This window comes from Myripristis murdjan, chromosome 21 (assembly GCF_902150065.1).
Source record: "Myripristis murdjan chromosome 21, fMyrMur1.1, whole genome shotgun sequence".
Classification (NCBI taxonomy): Eukaryota; Metazoa; Chordata; class Actinopteri; order Holocentriformes; family Holocentridae; genus Myripristis; species Myripristis murdjan.
The window spans coordinates 7296723-7317757 of record NC_044000.1 but is presented as its reverse complement, the minus strand read 5'-3'; the positions used below and the strand labels follow the sequence as shown (position 1 = coordinate 7317757).

The window sequence follows — 21035 nt, the reverse complement described above, 5'->3', positions numbered from 1 at the left end:
ACTCAGGGTATCCACCATGGCCCTGATATAATACTCCATGACTTATAAAATCTAAATATACAAATATAGTAAATAAACCTTAAGGACTTGTAGATATCCTGCATGCAATATGCCATCTATCTGAAACATACAAGAGATAAAGCACAGTTGCTCAGCTGTGCCACAGATTTCAGCCTGGGGGAAAAGCAAAAACATGTCCTTTTTATTTAGGTCAAAATTAGAATCCTTTATGGTTTATTGTTGAGAGGACTGTTTCTAATTAAAGTGACATGATCACCCTGTGCCCCTCAGTGTGGAGTGGTTTGGTGTGGAGAACTGTTACCCACATGTTGGGAAAGAGCAGCTAAAGCATGGCACATGTTTTGATCATGGGCTGCTCTGTTTTCCTGCTCCTCCAGACACACTGCCACTTTAACAACTAGCTACTTGGAAGTCATGACGTAGCCTTTAAAGTATAAAACTGGCAAAATGATGAAAATGGTTTATGAATTTGAGAATCTAATGGCTACTGTGGGCTGAAGACCTTCCAGCCTCCCATTGAACTAGAGCCTTTTTTTTTTAGCTTCGGGATGCACCTTTTCACCTAAATTGAAGTCTTTCGGGGACGGCAGCACAAGATTATCCTCTGACATAAATTAATGTAATAATTTCACGTGCAGTTATGATGTATTTGCTCCTATCTAACGCTGCATATCAGTCCAAAGCTAATATACGGCTCGTGTTAGCTTCAAGCAAAACAAAATGAGAGCTAATGTAAACTTGGCTCCCAGCTGCCCCAGTCTCTCCGTGCACCGGGTTCTCTGGTTCTTTATGTCTCTCTTGTGTGACTCTGATTTCACAGTCGCATCTTTAAATCGCGCTTTTCCGGAGGAAACGTGGCATTTGGACAGAAATGATCTGTAAATACAACGTCTTTAGTCCCGATAAAGTATCCGTGCAGCTCGCAGTAGCACAACTTGGGTCGCGGGTCTATGGCGTCACGCTAAGAAGGCCGCGGCTGTCCAATCGGATCAGTGAAAGCAAGCGGCCCGTACATGACGCTGCTGAAGTCGGGGAGCTGTTTCTCGTCTGGTCAGCCTCCATTTTGGGAGTCAAAACACCCAACAAATAGCAGCACACACACCTCCACGCTTCTCCGTGGCCTTACTATGGTTCACACATGTGTGGTGGCTGGCTGTAGGAACAGAAGAACGCCCGGCACCACATTATCTTTCTACCGGTTCCCCCGGGACCCCGAGAGGAAGCAGCGCTGGATTGCTGCTGTGAATCGGGAGGGATGGGTGCCAAACGACGGCAGTCGGCTCTGTAGTACTCACTTCATCTCAGGTAACGTTATGCAGTCAAACTTGTCAATGAAACAATAGGGGAATGTGCTCCGCATGCAGCTGCCTCTTCCCTCCCCACAGACCCATCCAGATGTACTTAAATCGAAGAAGTGAAGAAACAACACCGGGGCTCATGTGTTAACTTTTTTTTTTTTCCAACTCTAAAATAAAATTAGAGAAGTAGATTGTTTCTTTTATATTTGCAGAAGACATGCATTAGTCAGAAGCAGATTTGTTTTTTCTGTATTTTTTTTTTTTCTTTTACCACATCAACCTTTCCCTGAATTCTTTGCCCATCTAGGTAAACAGGTGAAGAACCCGCGCTCTCCAGATTATGTTCCCTCTGTGTTCACGACAGCTCCCATACCCCCGGAGATGAAGGAGCCAGGTGCCTTAGAGCTCCTGGACAAGCAGGAGGCACAGGTGGAGGCGGCCAATGCCTTACTGTTCCTGCAGGGCCAGGGCAGGTCTGTGGTGGGGCAGCAGGACCAGGCTGCACAGCCTCCTGAAGAGGAAGCTGGGGAGGAGACTGCTTCCTCTTTCTTCAGCAGCGACGATGATGACGATGACAATGATGATGAAGATAACCCGGAATCAGCGAGCGACAGCAAGAAAGGCAAGTTCTCCCAGAAGTCGGACACACCGGTTAACTTCGATGACATCCTGAAAGCCCTGAAGAAGGAGAACCAAGCCCTCAGGGAGTCTGTGGAGAAAATGTCCCTCTCTGAAACCTCCCTGAAGAACGATGCAGAGAAGGTGAAGTTCTACACCGGCTTGCCCAATTACTTTGTGTTAGAGACGGTCATGTGGCTCCTGGCGCCGCACATGGACGGTATCAAGAACATGAAACTCTCCAAGTTCCAGCAGCTGCTGCTGACTCTGATGCGGCTCCGCCTGGATCTCCGAAACCAGGACCTCGCCTACCGCTTTGGCGTTAAAGTGGGCACAGTAACCAGGACGGTCCACCGCATGGTGAACATCATGTCCTCCACCCTGGTGCCAACCGCCGTCTTTTGGCCCTCCAGAGCTGAGCTGCGGAAAAACCTGCCCACCGCCCTGCGCTCCTCTCACCCGGACTGTGCCGTCATTATAGACTGCTTCACGGTGCCCTTCGAGGAGCCGGTTTCTCGGGGCAACCAGCAGCAATGGGCTGTGCCAAGTTCTCAGTCTTCTCAGGGGGCGGGGACTAGTAGTAACGTGTTGAAGTATTTGATTGGTGTGGCTCCACAGGGTGTGGTCACCTTCGTCTCCAGGGGCGTTTTGGGGAACGTCAGTGACAAGAACCTGGCAGAGGGCTGCGGGTTCCTGTGCAAGCTTCTCCCGGGTGACGTTGTGCTGGCGAGTCGCGATCTCAATATTGGCGAGTCTGTGGCAGCTCGCGGGGCCCTGTTTAAAATCGCCGGCAGCCACACCGATGGAGGTGAAGCATACGGGAGCTCAGGGAGTTCCTTGCTGGCTGACGCTAACCCTGAGACACTGAGCGTACACAGGCATGTGGAGAAGGTGATCTCCATGGTGAAGCAGAGGTACGCCATGCTGACCGGCCCTGTCGAGAGCCCCTTTACCACAGCCTCCGAGCGCACGTCGAACCTCTCCACCTTTGATAAGATTGTGCAGGTTGCCTGTGCCTTAAACAACCTGTGCATCTCTGCTGCTCCACTAGAGTGACTCGTAGAGAACTGCCTCGTTCTCCTTGTGGCCTCCCTCAGGCGCTTGAGTCCCCTTTACTGCTTTGGAACTTAATTCTTGTACTCCTGCTACATCCTTAAGTCAACACTACATGTTTACTACAGGAAATTTGCTTGTAAAACTCATCCACCTCAGTTCACGCACTCACTTATGCCACCCCCTATGACCTAGAACAGATCAGTTCATGCTTGCAAACAGGAACAGTTTTCCCCAAAGCCAGAAACCAGATTGCAAAGACGTGATGTCATATAAGTTATGCAACCATAAGCGACTCAGCCGACAATGAATGAATGTGTCAGAGAATGTTTTCTCAATTTGACTTTTGTTTTACACCAAATCCTTTCTTATCTCCAGTGTTAACTCATATTTATCAGACATTTCTAAGTATTGAGGTACGGACCTTGGAATTTTGGGAAGTACACAATGTTCCCGCTGAGGTATCCAGTCCTGTGCCATGAAGAGTCTGCAGCTTCTCATTACAACACAACACTACAGCAGCGTACTTCCCTGTTTAGCTTTAAGGGAGTTAATTGGTGAAAGCAGCTGCTGTAGTGATTTGTTTAAATGGAAACCTGCAGACGGTCAAATGGCACAGGACTGAACACCACTGGCTTAGATGGAACACTGCGTACAATGCAGAATTTTTATTTTTTAAAAAACGGTAATATTTAGTGCAAAAAGAAAAGGCAAATTTAAATAAAACAACACAAGGAAAAGCGCATGTAGAACAGCGGCTCTTTGGAATGAGCAGTTGCCCAAGGAGCCCAACAATGAGTACTAGATATGACCTCCAACAGCATGGCAGATGCTAATTCAGCATGTTGGGATCTAAACCTCTCGCAGGTGATGCTGAGTTTCAAAGTTCAGTGACAGGAAACAAACCTTTTTCATAGCTCCAGTCATCTTCACACTAATCAGTCAACTACATTTTTGGAAAAACCAAATAGGACCTTTTACAGGATGAAATGGTTAACCTCCCCAGCCTTATGGAAACAGAGCTCGGCTGAGTTTTTCTGACGATAGCTTTGGCACAAGAGCACTTCGGGGAGCAGTAGATGTCCGTTTCGACAAGGGAACTGGCACCGGCTACTTTGCACGGCTAACTCGCCCCTCTCTACAGGGCCTTATGCTGCTTAGTGCTGAAATCTTTCTTTCAAATGGACCAAACAGAATAAATTACACACCTGTCACTTCAATTGTCTTCTCAGGCCAGGTCAGGGTAAGCGACAGAGCAGTGCTGCTAGAGCTGGTGGGGATTCACTGTCGTGCTTAAAGGCGCTTCAGGTGTGTGTTGACCTGGGTGCTTAAATTTAGGTCGTCTAGTTTCTCGCCATGCCACCCTTCTGCTGAATGATGCCTGTTTAAGTGTTGCAGCTCAGTTATTGAACCTCCTAACCAAAGAGGAAGTTTTCCAGCTTTTCCACTTCATTCTGAGGAGGTACACATTTGTCTGACATCACAGGTTTGAGGCTGGGACAAAGTCGGTTATGTCTGGATAAACTGTTCAGTAATTAAGAAAAAACAACTGTCCTAGACCATAGGCAAGCATATGAGTGCTGAAATCCAGTGGTTTTCCTCTTCCTATACACGTTTCTGCAGTTCTTTACACAGTTTCACAACATAAAGGCATCACTGAACGAGTTTTTTTGAGAGGAACTGAAATTTAGACGGTCTGTCTCAATTCAGTTTCTTTTCACCGAGGTCGAAGAGTTGTGGAAGAGGCTTTGGTTGTGCTTTGCTGAGATGAGCTCAACATCCGTTGCGGCACTTGGAGAATGCACATTTAATCTGTGTTGGAATGAATCTCATTGGCTTTGTTCGATGCGTTCTGTGTTTGCTCTAATTGATTGTAATCGTTTTGGACCATGATTGTATATTGCAGAAATGTTTGTGTTCGCCACAAAATAGAATTGGAGGCTATTTCAAGAAGTAGGAGTACCAAGCTAGCAAGGTGGAACACGAAGAAGGATGATTTGATTAATTTTCTCAAATTGTTCATCAAATTAAACTTGGACATGGGATCGTGTGCCTATTATGTAGCCACATGAGCTGATAAATTCTCTTTTCGCACTTGAGAAAATGCCTACCGGTGATTTCAGAGTGACCTGCAGTACTAAGTAATCCTGCTTTTTGAAATGCCCCTCCAAATCCTCCATTGCTGGTGCCTTCGTTTGTAAAGCTGGTACTGCTGTTCACGAAACAGCCCTCATTTTCTACAGATATTTATTTTTGCATCATACAGAATGCTTCTAGATCCTTCCCTGGTTTTGTTATGGTAAACACTTATATCCAATTAGCACTGTAGTATGAAGCATCTTAATTCTTTGTTACCTGAATGTTGTTATCCTTAGGCACTATTTGCTGAACATATGCGAAATAAGAAATGTTCCTCTTACTCATATTATTTACTATGGAAGAGCATTAGGGCCACAAAACAAACAATCCTGGCCCTAATCCTCCTCCAAAATTTCCACCCCTTTACCATCTAATATGTATAAATTCCAAATGATGTCAAGTTGCTATATATGTGTCTTTTATAATGTTATGAGATGTTGGGGAGCGGGATAATACAACAGTGGTTCTTAAGCTTTGGTTTGGGACCCAGAATGAGATGTGAACCTGTTTCTAGTAGTTTTTGTTGTGGCAAGAATAGTGCACTCCAGTAAGAGAGACTCTTTTTTTTTTTTTTAAACTAAACCCTCCATTTGGGTCCCAAGCTTAAAAAGTTGAAGAAGCCCTGCTGGTTAATATGCAGTGTTGGATTCAGAGAGGCATGCCAATGGTAGCACCCAGTGAAATGTGCCTTCTCTTCTCTCACCCCTGGTCTTTCATGGATGGCATGCACGTCTGTCTACATTGTCAGGTCTCCTTTGAAACACATCTCCAAGCGCTCATCAGCACGATTCTCATATATGTCCATGTTTGGTGCTAGGCGCTCATCGCTGCGGTGTTTGTGCACCGCGCTTTCCAGAGATCACCTGTCAATCAAACAATATGGGCGGTATCTTTTTTCCTTGAATTTTCTGTTGATGGAATTTCTTTCTTTTGTCTGTTCAGCCGAGGTGGCTACTGCTCCTCGTGCTAAATACCTTTTTCTTCCTCTGTTAAATCCACACAAACCTCTGCTGCCGGAAAACGCATCACTTGGTGTGCAGCAGAGGTTGTTATTCCCAAGGAAAGAGCTACCAGACACTAAGTGTTTAAAAAAGCAAATGTAAAAGCTTTCATGAACTGGCTAGAGGTTGAATCATTAATTGTTTTATATTTGCAATGTTGGGTCATCAGCAAATCTTCCCCTGCTAAATAAAAGTAAAGAATAATGACCCTGGACACAGTAAAAAAACATGACCTGTGGCAGTTTTGCATGTTCAAAGTGTCACTCTTTGCCATTAGATTTTCAAAATAGTGGCAAGTGATGCTTCTGCAAACTAACCAATGACGGTGGATGACTGTTCATAAGCTATTACACGAAAAAAAAAAAAAAAATTACAAAGGTTCTATCGAAGGAAAATATAACTTAAACACTGGGAACAATTGAGAAAAGCGGAGCAAATATTTTCCTTCTGGTTTTGGCTGGCTATGGTCCGGTGTTTCTTGGAGATCCCAGTTTCTTTTGTTGAGGTGTCCTTCTCTTCATAGACTACACTTTTGCCTGTGCAATGGCCATTTGTGATGAATGCACGCCTGCCTTTCCATCATGTGTACTCTAAAGGTTCTAGGCTCTCGTTTAGTTTTAAACCTTGCTTATATGACAGAAAAATTAAACATCTGGGAAATGCAATGGTGCTCTGAAGTTTCATCACTGCAAACATTGGAGAGTTGTACTTCATTGTTTCCACAGTGTGTGTGTGTGTGTGTGTGTGAGAGAGAGTTGAGAGCATGCATACGTGCTTGCCTTGGTGTGCATGTATGCAGGTATTTAAAAAGTTCTTGGTGTAGCCATGTATTAGGCATTGTGCTAACTCATTATGAGGTAGAGGCCCAGTAGATTTGCTTTCAAACTTATTCACGGACGTTGGCTCATCGGTAGAGATTCCTTCCAAGGCCAGAGAGGAGTGACTGAGTAATGTTCTGATATTTTTTTCATTTATCAAAGGGAGAAATGCACTGGAGGAAGCCCCGCCTAGAATATGTGCGGTCAGAGAGGAGGGGAAATGCAAGATGTCTTACTCGGCTCTTATTTAGGAGTACCATAAATTCACCTGACATTTGGGACGTACACATGCATTTATTTTCTGTTAAAAGCATTAATGTGTCTTGCTCAAAATCAAACATGAACCGCTGTTAGGCCACTGTCAAATGCTAAAATCAGCATGGTTATGAGTTTTTTTTTTTTTGTTTGTTTTGTTTTTTTTTTTTGAGAAAAACAACTTCTGTGTCATATTAGTAATTACAGTAGGATGTTTGTGAAAAGTTCTCACTGTTTTTTGAATCCCTTTACCACACATCTGAACATGCTGGGCTACTGAGATTTAAAAAGATACAGATGGTACAGTTTTTTCCCCAGTGCAGCAAAGGCATAAAAGAGGAAATCCCATAAATAAAAAATAATTGTAGGCTGAAAGTTAGGTCATTCAGTCAGGTGTTAGCGTACCTGTCTGCCATCAAATTTCATAATTTGAAGCACTTTAAACAAATCTTGTATGTTCTTAATTAAACACTGTCTTCCTAACAGAAGGGGCTATAAGTTTCAGTTTAATCACATGCACCATGGTATGCTTTTTATTTTTATTAATTCTAAGAAAACAAGCTTTTATATTTTGAAACAAGCAATGTCTATGGGCCAATGTTGGTTTGCTAATGCGACTTAGCAAGACAGTTTAGGAGCCTTTTCTGTTTATTTCACAGAGGAAAATGACGTGACAAAGAGCTAAAATCACATTAAACAAACTGATAATTAATTGGTATATATTATGTCTCTTAAATGCGCCATGGAACCGCGGGGCCATGCGTAATTTGTAGTTTTAAAAAGTGTGATCTTGCTGATAGACGATCTTCGGCGCAGTGCTGACGTGCGTCGGTCCCTCACGTGACCTGTGGAATGTTAACAATGCCGTGAGTGTCCAACTTTGTGCTGCATTTCTGATCCTGCCTGGAGTCTGGGGAGAAAATGGAGGCTCATTTCATCATATTTACCCAGGCCCTCCGTCTTAACTGAGCTTCTACACTTATTCTACGTGTTCAACAACCAAGAAGCGGATAAAAAAGTTGTCGCACTGACGGAATTTACTCTCCAAACAAAGTTCTTCATGCTACTTCTATCACATGGTAAGTTAAGAGTTACATATTTTTGGGGAGGGGGGTCGGTGTAGGATCTATTTCCACGACTTGTTGCTGGGAAAAAAAAGCTCTGTTCGGGGTGTATTGTTGGGTTTTCCACCCAAGTTGAACTGCTTTAGTACCATGGGACTGCCTAAATTCTCCCTGCACTGGAATGTGGTGCTGTTGGGTCCCTCACCCCCCAGCCCCAGCCTCCATACAGTTGAGAAGGAAGGCCTAGTATGTTACAGAAGGGGTCCCCAAACCTTTTCATGTCCCTCCAGGAAGAGATTCTTAAGACCCCTCTTTGATAAAGGTTTTAGCCCAGGTACCACAAATCTGTTGTACAGTTCTAAGGAAAGCTCTTTTAATGTGAAACCTCTGATCACAATAGTCTGTGTGGTACATTCTCCCCTAGTGCTAACTGCAAGTAAATGCAATAATACAGTAATTACATTAGTCTTTATTTTGCTGGGGACCCCTCTGAAACCCTCATTAGGACCCCAGGTGGACCCCAGACCCATGTGGGAACCACTGTTATAAATATATTAAGGTTACAGCTGAACACCCTACAGATTGAGTGGTAAAGTGTTTTGCATTTAAATAGTAGTGGACTTCCTTAATTCCATGTGTAGGAGTCAGATGGTAGTCATTTTAAAAGGGTGCTGTAATTGTGATATGTGGCGAAACTAGGTTGCAAACTCAACTTGGTTCTTGATGGTTTTTTTTGTTTTGTTTTGTTTTGTTTTAAATACACAATGGAAACTAAATTTAGGCAGATATTATTTGTTCAGAGAGTTTTTCCCCACTGATTGCTAATGGGGAAATGGCAACCCAGTTTCTTCATTATTGCTGCAGTAGTGTGCCTTGTTGGGGACGATGTCTATGAAGTGCATGGGCTGCTTTTGATTTGAATTTGTCATTTTAATGCTTTTTGATTCATATGTAGTCTAAGCCCAAAGGCCTGCATAGTTTGGCACTGATGCAACCATGTGTTTCATTCATGTGTGCTACTAGTACACACACACTCCCTCTCTCTCTCCCTCTCTCTCTCTCTCTCTCTCTCTCTCTCTCTCTCTCTCTCTCTCTCTCTCTCTCTCTCTCTCTCTCACACACACACACACACACTCCATCTCTCTCTATCTTGCTCATACACACACTCTTGCATATTTTATTATACTACATTTCATAGATGGTTTGACATCTGTTGGGCTTATCAGTCAAGGTGTTTGATTTGTTAAGGAGTCACCTGATAAGAGCCACAGGCGGCAATTGACTTCTGCTTCTGAAGCTGGTTAACATGTTTGAGTAGACCTTAGGTTATGCAAGCCAACATCACAACAGCAAGTTTTTTATTTATTTATTTTTTTAAAAGAAATATTCCAGCCAGCCTATTTCCCAAGGCGATGCACACTTTTGAAACAATTAGGTCTATTATTCTTGTGTTATGGTGATGGTGGTGTCAGTCTTTCCTCACACTGGATGTCTGTGTCATCAGATTCGGGACCACAGCTGGATTTTATTCTGTGAGGCAATGTGGAGGAGAGCCACAGGGATCACTGGAGTGGGAAATCACCATCAGTCAACAAACAGATGCTGGTGGACTTTGGCTTTGGCTGCTTAAGTTGTTTTACCAGACACTGACAGGTAGCAAAATCCCACTCTTAAAGGGGTAAAATAGTGGAAGAACGTGGGCAAAAACTGTGTTGAAGCAGCTTTTGTTGACAGTGGATAAGCAACTTACTGCCGTGGAGTTATCAGTTATGGTTCACCTGAGGTAGGAGTGAGGAACACACTTTTTGGTGCGTTTTTCATGCATATTTCCACTGCTCTATCCAAAAAGACTCTTTTGAACCATAAATTATATATTTCTTTGTGTTAGGAAAGTGACTTCTGTCCCAGTCTTGAAGTTGAAAGTTATTTTAGGGGGAGGGGCCAGGTCAAAAGTAAGGAATAAAGACTAGGCTAGATGATGGTTAAAGTTATGTATGTTATGTACGGAGGTGTGTGTGTGGTTGGGTTGGTAGTTGTGGCAAGCAGAATTACTGCACATTTAATTTTGATGTATCTTGGAGGTTGGGGTATGCACCCGCCCTGTCATCCTCCTAACTCCTACTTCTAGACATGCCATATATCTTTTTTTATTTTTTATTTTTTCCCCCTAGTTTATTTTGGTTGGCTCTGACTGTCCCATGATGCAACGGTGGTATGAGTTTACTTGTACTTACTTGCGGAATGGAATGCTCATTGGTTGGACATGGCGCTCAAAGCATCACAAGAATGGAGGCTGAGGCGAGAGATTTCAGAGATTGGGCAACGTTTATGCAGCTTGGCACCATCGCCCCCCTCCCTCCCTCTTCCATAATAAAAAAAAAATATGTTTGTGTGTCTGAAAAGTTTTATCTGTACAAACAGTGAGGGCTGTGTGTGTCTCAAAAATGGCCCAAAGGGATGGAGTTTGCTGTGGTTGTAACATGGTATTTAAACAGTGCTCTTATTTAGACAGAGCCTGAAGGAGAGAGAGGGAGAAGTGGGGTGGGAGGGGGGGGCGTCCTGAGACTGGTTGGCTGTCATTTAGTATTTAGTTCAAGGGCTTCCTATATTGGCTACTGTGGTCTGGGTGCCATGGTCCTATTGCTGCTCTGTCTGCATCCACTGAGGATTGTAAAGAGATTGTCCTGTTTATTATGAGGGATTAATGCCCACAGTCAATAGCATTCAACCTCATCAGCCCCGAAGGAGGTGAATAAAGCAAACACATTACAAAAGTCGACAGCAGACATGTAAGCAAAGACGACAGCAGCGAAAAATAACAAATCCAGTGACAAGAGTTGCCAGATTGTCAGTGGCTCTTAAATTCCCAGTCTTAGCAAAAACTTGCACTCCTGTCTGAAAGTGAATGGGGCCTTTTTAAATGATGACTGGTTGCCTACTGAAGTGGCTGGAATAGTAGACATACTTGTCAGCCACTGCCAAAACCTACCAGTATGTGGTTTTGTTCGGTAATCTCCCATGCTGGTAAGAAACCAGATTGGTATCTGGAGACAAAACAGCCATCTGTCAGCCAAAAGGGAATGTGCTCAAAGAAGATGTTTGAAGTTTGTGAGGGCTCAGACAGGGCCATTCAGTTAGCTGTGGGGCCAACGTGGCGTCCCCCTCAACAGCAGGAGGCTAACTAGTATCCAGCACTCAGTAACAGTGAGAGGAAGATAGCGCCACTACTGTCCTACATAACAGCTAGGAGGGAAGTGAAATAATATCACATTTTTACAAATGGGGGAACTATCCCTTTAAGGGACAGATGCATGTTATTGCTTCTTTATGGCATTATTAACGACGCAGTGATTGGCCTAAGCAGGATACAACATTGTTTGTTTAGTTTTTGTATACTCTAATGTGGGGGAATCATGCAACTTACCACTGAGTTGTCTCATTTTCAGAATGACATTGACCGGCCAGGGGGGCATCAGGGACGTGATTTATTCACTTATCCACACGTTCAGTCACCTGATCTGAGACACCTGTGATCAAGTGCTGACAAAACTTGATGCATCTTACCACTGCATCCCAGCATTTAATATGACATTGATTGGCACCAGAAGGGAGCTACAACTACAACAGCACAAAATAAGATGACATATTTGTTTATTGCTGGCCCAGATGGGGACTTCATCATTCTTTGACCACATGTTTATTGGTCCCTTTAGTCTGGATAGGGAGAGTGATTAGTATCATCATTTTTATGCGTTTCCCTCCTGTGGTAGAAATCATAGAGAAAGTAAACCAAACTTTATTTACCCAGTAATAGCCCTGGTTGTGAAATTGAAACATCTATAGGAGGGTGGGGCAAAAGTAAAACAACACATTCCCCAAATTCCCCTCTAACATCCTACGGGAAATGCATTTAATAATGCCCCATGAACTCAGCGTGGCTTGGAGATAAAGTTTTTTTATAATGAAACAGTACAAGTCAGTATACGCTCTAATTTTCTAACTTTTCCCTTCCACTACAAGTTCTTTGAGTGCGAATTGCAAACAGTAAATAATATTTAATTTGTTATTTATCCTATCACTATTAACTATAAACACACAAATCATGTGTGTTTATGTAGCTCTCCATTCTTGTGATCATGCAGTCTGTTTATTTACATACGCTCAGATGTAGCAGAAGGAGATGCATATCATGCACCGGTCAGTACGTCTAGATCGATTCAGTGGGCTGATGTTGGTGCTTTATGAAATAGGCCTATAAAATATCTACCAGTCATTGTTTTATATTGCTGATATGGCTGATGTTCTTCCATGACAACGCCTGCTTTGAAACCCAGGAACCAATGGTGGGCTTCTATTATGAAAAGTTTTTGTTAATCTCTTTATTTCTTTCCAGAAATAGATAAAAAAAAAAATTGCTACTTTGGCCTGTGAACATGCCTTTTTTGAGTTGAAAAGTGTAGTCTTGTTGAAAAAAAGAGAAAAAGTCATACATGAAATAAAATATAGAAAAATGAAAAATAGATGTAAAACAAATTTGGAAAAACTGTTTTGCAGTTTATGTAACCAAAAAAATATCGGAAATTGTCAGTGTCTGCTTCCTTACAAAAAAAAAAAAATCATCTGCACTGGCAAAAATTTTTTTAGAAATATTTTTCAGGTTTTAAAGTGTTAAAAAAAATCATATACTGAACTGGGTTTTCTTTTCACATGATGATGATGTTGATGATGATTATTATTACATTTGACGATTGCTGTGATTTTTCAAACAAAGTAGGGTCGCTCATTTGTCTGGGTTTCAGTGGAGAGTTTTAGTGTCCCATGATGGGCTAAATGTGGCCTCGGAGGTTTTTCCAAATGTAATGCTTAATATTGGCCATGGGCAGATAAACTACAAAAATATCTGTACCAACATTGGCTTTTAAAAACCCGTTTCACTCAGACCCTATAACCCTTCATTATAGTATTTTATGAAGCAAAAATGCCACAAAAATCTCAGTAAAAGCCCCTCCCCTTTATCCCTATGTTTCTGTGTTTTTATCGCCAATTTGTTGTTGGCGCGTGGGACTGTTTGTCTCCACGTGAGGCTTCAGATGGGAACATGTGCTTTTCTTTTTTCACACATCATCCCTCCGGTCCTGGAGAGTAACGCTGCCGTGGCGGAATGCAGAGTATGTTCCTCCAGATAAAATCGTCCGGCGCTGTGTTAAAAGTCTGATCACAGGGGAGCGTTTCAGACGGAGTGAGCTGACGTAGAAAGGGCTCTGACTTGTTTTGACCCCATGCTGGCTCTTTGCGTTCTTGCAGGGAGTCACGCCGATGACCGTACACCAGAGCTATGCAGTGACAGAGGCTGACATGTGCAACCGCAAACCAGAGCTATGCATCGGCGGGTGGGAACAGGGGGTGGGGGGGGTGTTGGCTCGTATGACCCCGAGCTCCTCTGAGCTATGCGTTAGGGATGCAACCAACACCGCTGACTGACTGGCAATGCTGATTCTGAAAATCAAAGATTGTTTTTGGCATTTTTGTGAGTGCGCATAGTAAAGAGAGACAAGTAAGGGGAGGGAAGGCGGGAGGGTGACAACCTGTGACAGAGGTCCCAGGCTGGATCCAAACGCAGGACACTGTGGTAACATGGTAGCCTGACATTTAGGCTGGAGGACTATTCTGTTTCCACTCCATTATTCAGTCTGGAATCAGCCCTGTGTTAGCTGATTTCTGTAGGCAGAGGGATTTGGATCCTGATAACCAATCACTTGAGACGCTATTACAAATCAGTCTTACATAGCAGCTTTAGCCGTCTACAAAACTGTCAGTCAGTGTTGACATGTGAGTGTTGCCAATAAGAGCTCTGTGTTACCCGAAAGCTGATGGCAGATATTTGGATCAATATTTCTGTGATCAATATTTCTGTTTCTGCTAATTCCAACAAATAGATTGGGGGTCTGTTCCAGCGGGGTTAGTTGGTAAAATCCCTCTGGTAGAAAGCAAAAAACATCTTCCCCTCTCAGAAATGCCTCCAGCTCATGACGTTGCTCTGCTTAGAGTGTTTTTGGTATGAATTTATTTAAAACAATGTCAATAGCAGCGTCTATGACTTCATCATCCATTTTCTCACATGAAGCACTGTTAGCCAATATGCCATGATCTCTCTGGCTTTGGCAGAGCTTGATTATGGCAACGACGTGTGGAAATCTTCAGTTGTAGAATTAGAATTCGAGGAAACTTTGCAGGAAAATAAAGAATCCTTGTCATTTTTTTGGCATGAAATCCAAATATCTTGAGTTTCTGCACAAAATATCAGCTATTAGCAACTTAAGTAAAGAAATATCAGTATTAATATTGGCTTTCAAACACCCATGGTGGTCAAACCTTATTACACTTTACAACAGTTTTTTTCTCAAAACTTTACTGCTATGAGGAGTTGGCATGGATGCCAGCTGTTTTATTACATTGACAATTTGGATGAAATTAGCAGTTTTTAATTAAGGCTTTAACCTTTTGCTATGACGCTTTTTGGACCATATTGGGCTTGTAGTAAGTAACTCTTGCTAATCTTAATCTTTGCTGAGCTTGGGATGCATGCGATCCATGCCTCCTTGAGACAACAAGCCAATAATTTAAAAAGAAAACAAACAAACAGACAACAAACAATGACAGCATGTATGACCACACCGACCAGAGTCTCACCACAGCCCTAACTCGATATCTTCTTCCACAGGCGCAGATTGGCAGCATCATGGTTTGGGGCCGTGGCACCCTCGTGACCCTCCACATTTCCTGGAATGAGCGGGAACGTGAGCCTTGAAAGCCACACCATGGGACGCCTGTAGTACCCCCGCACCCCGCCTAACCCCACCCCACATTGGCAGGAGCCACAAACAGACCAAAATAAGGGGCTGGAAACTTGCAAGGGGACACAGACGAGGACTCCAAAATCTCTCCCTCAGATCTGTCCTGCTGGAGACTCTATCTATTTAGGTCAGCCAGTTTGGGAAGGATCTTAGGAGGGCATAGGGAAGTGAGCTCCAGTGTGTGTGTGTGTGTGTGTGTGTGTGTGTGTGTGTGTGTGTGTGTGTGTGAGTGTGTGTGTGTGTGTGTGTGTGTATGTGTGAGTGTGTGTCTGTGTGTGTGTGGAGGCAGTGAGTGTGTCTTTTTTAGAGTAGGTGCCTACCCCACGGCACTGAGGCCATGAGGCCCAAGACTTTCCCAGCTGCCCCGTACGTGGGCAACACGCGCCAGAGACTGCAGGAGATCAAGGAGGGACTGAAGCAGCCGGCCAAACTGGTGAGCCAGGCGCTGCACGGGGGCAGCTCGCGAACCGAGGGGGGGCGAGGGGCCGACTGCAAGGGCGGGAAGGACACGGCCAACCGGCAGCAGCAGCTCCGCCCGCCCCAGAAGTTCAACAACTACCAGAATGCCCTGCGGGAGATCCGCAAGTCCCTCATGCCCTTTGCCAATGAGTCGGGCCCATCCTCGGGGTCAGGACACCCGGCCGCCGCCAGGGAGGTCAACCAGCAGATGCTGCAGGACCTGGTCAACGCCGGCTGTGACCAGGTGAGAGAGTGTGTCTGTGAGAGAGTGAATAGGCTGGATTTTTGTCTAGGCATTTTCCTGTGTGAGCGTGTGCCCCTGCATGGCTGGTGTGAATAATTTGGTTTGTGCGGGTGTTACGATTCCTTCCATGTGTGAATGTCTGATCTGTGCGTAAGAGTTGGAGTCGGGGGCTTCTGAGAAAGACTGACCTACAGAATGAGTGTTCGAAAGGGAGAGATCCATATGTGAAGGCAGCGAGAACGAGCGAGAGCATATGGGAATGTGTATTCATTCACTAATGATCTGTGTGTTTGTGTCCTGCTTCACATCTCCAGTTTGTATGTTTACATTCTCAGCGGGTTTGGTCTGTTTTTGTAAAAGCACGTTGGCTCAGGCTGGTCCGGCTTCTGCTATCTCCCCGCAGCACCTGGCATGACATTGGAGAAATTTTTTAATGAAGGCCGAGAGTGCCATGCACTCTCATATGGAATACAATACAAGCCTTCTCTGCCAAGTGTGCGATGCTGCGGTTACATAACGCCATGGCCAAGAGCTGAAATGTTGAAATATCAGGCGGATTTCACAACCAGGCTATTTGGCGTTTACTCCCTCCATCCACTCGGAAAATGAGCGCGCCATCAAACGTCTCGAGGGAAGTGAGAGGAGAGCGTATTTCCATAGGAAGTGAGGGACCGTCACATGCACTCACCTTTAGCCTCGGGAATGACTCGGTAACAGAATCATGTGAGTGCTGTTAATTAATCAGCGGTCAGTCCACTTCTGGTGTTGGAGGAGAGTTGACATCAACATCGGATTGCTTCCTTAGGATCTTAGCATCAGTGTGTTCATTTCCCGATTACAAGTGAGGGGCCTTTTTGAAAGTGAAATAAACAAGGAGCATCTCTTTTGGTGCATCTCTCAAAAAAATTGGTGCAAAATTGTGAGTGAGTTGACTACACCAGAGGTTTTCAAGCTTTTTCATGTTTTTGACCCACAAGCTGACTTTCAATAAGCTGTGGATCCCCATGTCAAGTGGAATTTGTTTTGTTTTTTGCTGATTTTCTGGTTTTTTTTCCCCATACTTTTTTTCTTGCTTTTTCCAGTATTTTATTGCTAATTTATTTAAAATGTAGTTTTATTTTCTTTTATCAATTTTTAAAACCCAATTTTCTGGTAAAAATCCTTTTTTTAAACTAAAGTTACCGATAATTTTTCACTAATTTAGTCATCACCTTTTGTCCCAAGTTTGAAGGAAATCAAGCGAATTTCTGCAGGTTCCGAAGGGTTTATTTGTTTTAATGTCATGCTTGAACTCTGACAAGTCATGATGAGATTAAACCAGAAAGAGGAAAATGTTGAAATGATCCGTCATACATTTTCTGCATTCTAATAATTTCTTGTGAATTAAAGTACAGTAAAATCAAATGTTTTCCTGAGGACCCTGTAAAGCCTCTCAAGAGCGCTTGTGGGTCTCTGGACCCCACATTGAAAAACACCGGGCTACATACCATAATTCATTGCACCTATTTATAACCAATGATTAGAAATCCTCCCTTATGGGAAGTTTTATGTTTTTTTGTTTGTTACCGCTGAAAATAACCATCAGATTGTGTAATTTGACACTTTCCCCTTCCTCGTGATCTGAAATCTGGCCACTGAAATAAGACCACATCAAAAATTTACTTGGGCAGGCCGCCCAAATCTTGTTCTGTATCTGATTGTGACTTCTGGCCTCCCTGTGGAGGAGAGCAAGCAAAAAGAGAATTTTGCCCCTCGGGGATCGGTAGAGTATCACAAACAAAACACAGAAACACGCCTGCAAACAAATTGACTTTTACCCCAGTGTGGTCCTCTCACTGGGGTAAAAGTTATCCTCATCACACCCCTGCAAGAACGAATCCTATTCAGTAACCAGATGGATCAGCACTCCTATAGGAAACTAGATCACAAATTCACCAATCCTTCACATCCTTGATATGTGTCTGACCTAATATCACATACAGTGCATCTCAGAAACAACCACTGGTTGGTGGTTGTTTGGTGTAGATAACTGGGCTAATGTAGACAATATGATGTTATGTTAAGATATTATCTCTGCAGCTGTGGTTTGAGTGTGAGTTTATTAAGAGAAAATGTTTCAAAATGTCAAATGTCATGTATTTGGGTCAATCTCCCAGGGTTAGGGTTGAGCAAGGGCTTCTTCCTAGAGTCACCACTTTGCACCACTGTTCAAAGATCATACAAGGAGAAATCCATCGTAGGAGAAGCAGATAGTAAAATCTCTATCCACAGTAGCATGATATAGACCAGAATGCAATGCAGCTGTAAGACATGTTTTTTTTTTTTTTTTTAATAATGGGCACAGCTATGACTGTAGAGTCATCCCAGTGCTCACAGACTAATACACAGAGAGTATAGAGACTTACCGCTGCTGATGGTGGGACACTAATGGTTAAAGGCTCATTCGTTCAGATGTGGTGCACTGGGTCAGTGGTTTTCAAAGTCAGGTCTGTGGACCCCCGGAGGTGCTTAAGGGGTTTCAAGAGGGTCCCCCAGCAATGTCATTTAAATTTAACTCAGCATAAATTGTTAGAATTCAAAAAATGCATCACAGATCATTTTAACATTTTATTCTTTCTGGTTCATTTTCACCACAATTTGTCAGCGGTCAAGTATGAAATCTAGACATTTTAACCCTTTGAAACTTGCGCAAATTTTCTGGAATTTTTCAAAAAACATTGGGAAAATAGGTCATTAGCAAATCATCAAAAAATTACAGGAACATAAGCAAAAAAAAAAAAAAAAAAGTGGGGGGCATCAGATCAGGGTGGTGAAGTGATGGCAGATTTCTTGTACTTAAATGCTTGTGAAAGCCTCAGGCTATATTCAGGCGCCTGTCACAAGCATTTTATTCTCATCTCAAACTTGATACAAAGGTCCCTATTGGGCAAAGTGACTTGAAATCTGCTCCAAAGCTGGTCTGGTCACACTTGGTGCAGCAGTGGTTAAAGGCTGCAGGACAGGCCCGGGGACCGGCCCTGTGACGGAGCTTGGCATGTGAAGAATGCTCAGCTCAAGCCCATGCATAACACTACTAAGAAATCCTCCTCACTACAGTGGAATTATAAGGCTGCATGTGCTGGGAGAGACCGTGGAGCCCAGCCAAATCGATTTCACCTTATCACTTCGACAGGCCTGTCGTCGGCTGGGCGTTAGCTTTTGCTCTTCATCTCGTTTCCTCCTCTACATGCCTGCGCTGATTGTGTGCTGTGGGGGCGGGTCAGGACCGGGGCAGGGAAATAAACGTTTTCATGCAACAGGCACAGTGGCTCAAGTACTCCATCTTTGTCCAGCCATTGTCACTGCTTCATCAACCAAATGACTAGCAGAGATACGCCCTCTGGCCTCTAACAGTGCTGATGAGTGTGGGCCCAAATCTGATCTAAATGTATGTGATCGGTCATTTGGGGTGAAATGGGCTTTAAAGGCATAGCTCACCCATTTTGAAAAATCTGATATTATTTCACTCCGCCCTCCAGCTGTTCTGTAGGACAGTAGTGGTGTTATCTTCCTCTCATTGTTACTGAGTGCTGGATACTGGCTGGATGCTCCAGTTCAAAACTTTTGGATAAAAAAAAATGTATTGTCTATGGGAGAAACGAATGGAATTTTCCTAATTTAAAATATGACATTTGGATGTTTGCATATGACAGAAGAACATTTTTCGCACATTTTTTATAACTTGAACGCGATCATTGTGGTTTAAAAAAAACAAATTGCTATCGGCTGAGTGGTTGGCCTACTGTGATGAGCCGTCACCAACCAGAGTCATAGTGATTCTCCTCTTTATGCTTTTGTTGTCATCCTTAAATAAAGAGAACGGGTCAGCCAACGATATGGACATGGTAGCTAACCAACCAGCTACTTTTTTTATGGCTCAGCAGCGAGCTAGAGTGATTCTAGTTGTACATTCATCGGGCAAAGCCACTCACAGAACAGCCAGCTACATATTACATGTATTTATATTTCAGGTGTTGGTTTTTTATTAGCCAAAATAATCATTTAAGCCAGAAAGGGTATATGAGTTAACTAGCCTAACGTCAGTTGAATAATCATATTTCTCCCATTTGACACAAATGAAACCAAAATGAAAAAATGAAGAAGATGACAAAATAAAAGAATCATCGTATAAGTGAGTCAGGACGTCTTAAATATCTAAATTTGTTCTTGTCTATTCATTCACACGGTACCTGATTCCATACATGAGATGGCTTTGAAAATGGGTGGCATAATAATATTTTTTACATATTTTCATGCTATCGTGCGTATCAGCTAATTGAGCTCAGCACATTTGAAAAATGGCAAGGATGACAGAGGAGAGGCTTTGGGGTTTCGGTCCATTGTAGGTTACAGCGCGAGCCATTTCCGTAGCTGCAGTGCTGCCTGGTTGACCTCCATCGCTGCCACCATTGTGAATGGAGCCGACCAGTGCCCGCCCAGTCAATACAAACAGGAAGTGTCTATTCAATGGCAGCAGGGTGGAACAGTTCCTTCTGCTGCCGTCGCGTCGCCACAGAGAATGTCGTCTCTCCTCCCTTTTTTTTTCTCCTCCTCCATCTGTCCGATTCTCTACCGCTCTGTTTCCGTCTGTGTGCGGCCTTGTCGATCTCTCCGTGTTTGTCTCTCTCTTCCTGTTTCTTTTTCGTGTTTTTCTGTCTTTTTTTTTTTGTGCGTCTTAGCTATTGTGTCTGTATTTCTCTCCTCATATTCTTTGTTTTGCCTTTTCACTCTTTGCCACTTTCCGTGTTGATTATGTGTTATTGTTAGTTGCGTTTTCTTATTGTTTTTCCACATACATGCTTTTTAAAATTAGTAGTACACCCATCATTTTGGGAAGGAAGTGTGGGTGGGGTGGGGGGTAAGTAGTGCCCAGTTATAGTTTGGTTCAATCAGAAAACAGCTGGATTCACCACATTTGTCTCTTTATTTTGATTCATTTCTGCTTTCTCTTAATTGGTCTTACAGTTCCATGCAGCATTAAAATGTTTTTTGCATGTGCATGTGGTTGAGTGCTATTGTATTTCAGTCCTGAGGCTTGTGTGTGTGTTTACGTGCGTTTTCACACACTCCTTGACCCTGTCTCTCACCCTGCACCCTCCTACCGGCCACACACACACACACACACACACACACACACACACACACACACACACACAGAGTAAGTTATGTTTG

General features: G+C 43.4%; 2 protein-coding genes across 2 annotated transcripts in view; both read left to right on the top strand.

Moving 5' to 3' along the window:
* The first annotated feature begins 885 nt into the window (after positions 1-885).
* Positions 886-6573, top strand: LOC115379934 (uncharacterized). The gene is made up of 2 exons (XM_030080908.1): positions 886-1326; positions 1627-6573. The coding sequence occupies exons 1-2, from the start codon at positions 1035-1037 to the stop codon at positions 2991-2993; spliced, it is 1659 nt and encodes a 552-aa protein (XP_029936768.1). The 5' UTR covers positions 886-1034; the 3' UTR covers positions 2994-6573.
* Positions 6574-8108: 1535 nt separating this feature from the next.
* Positions 8109-21035, top strand: part of lats2 (large tumor suppressor kinase 2) — a 29623-nt gene continuing 16696 nt past the window's right edge. Inside the window, exons 1-2 of the mRNA XM_030080804.1 lie at positions 8109-8282; positions 14989-15824. Coding sequence (XP_029936664.1) covers positions 15459-15824 — 366 coding nt within the window. The 5' untranslated portion in view covers positions 8109-8282; positions 14989-15458. The remainder of the gene's footprint in view (positions 8283-14988; positions 15825-21035) is intronic.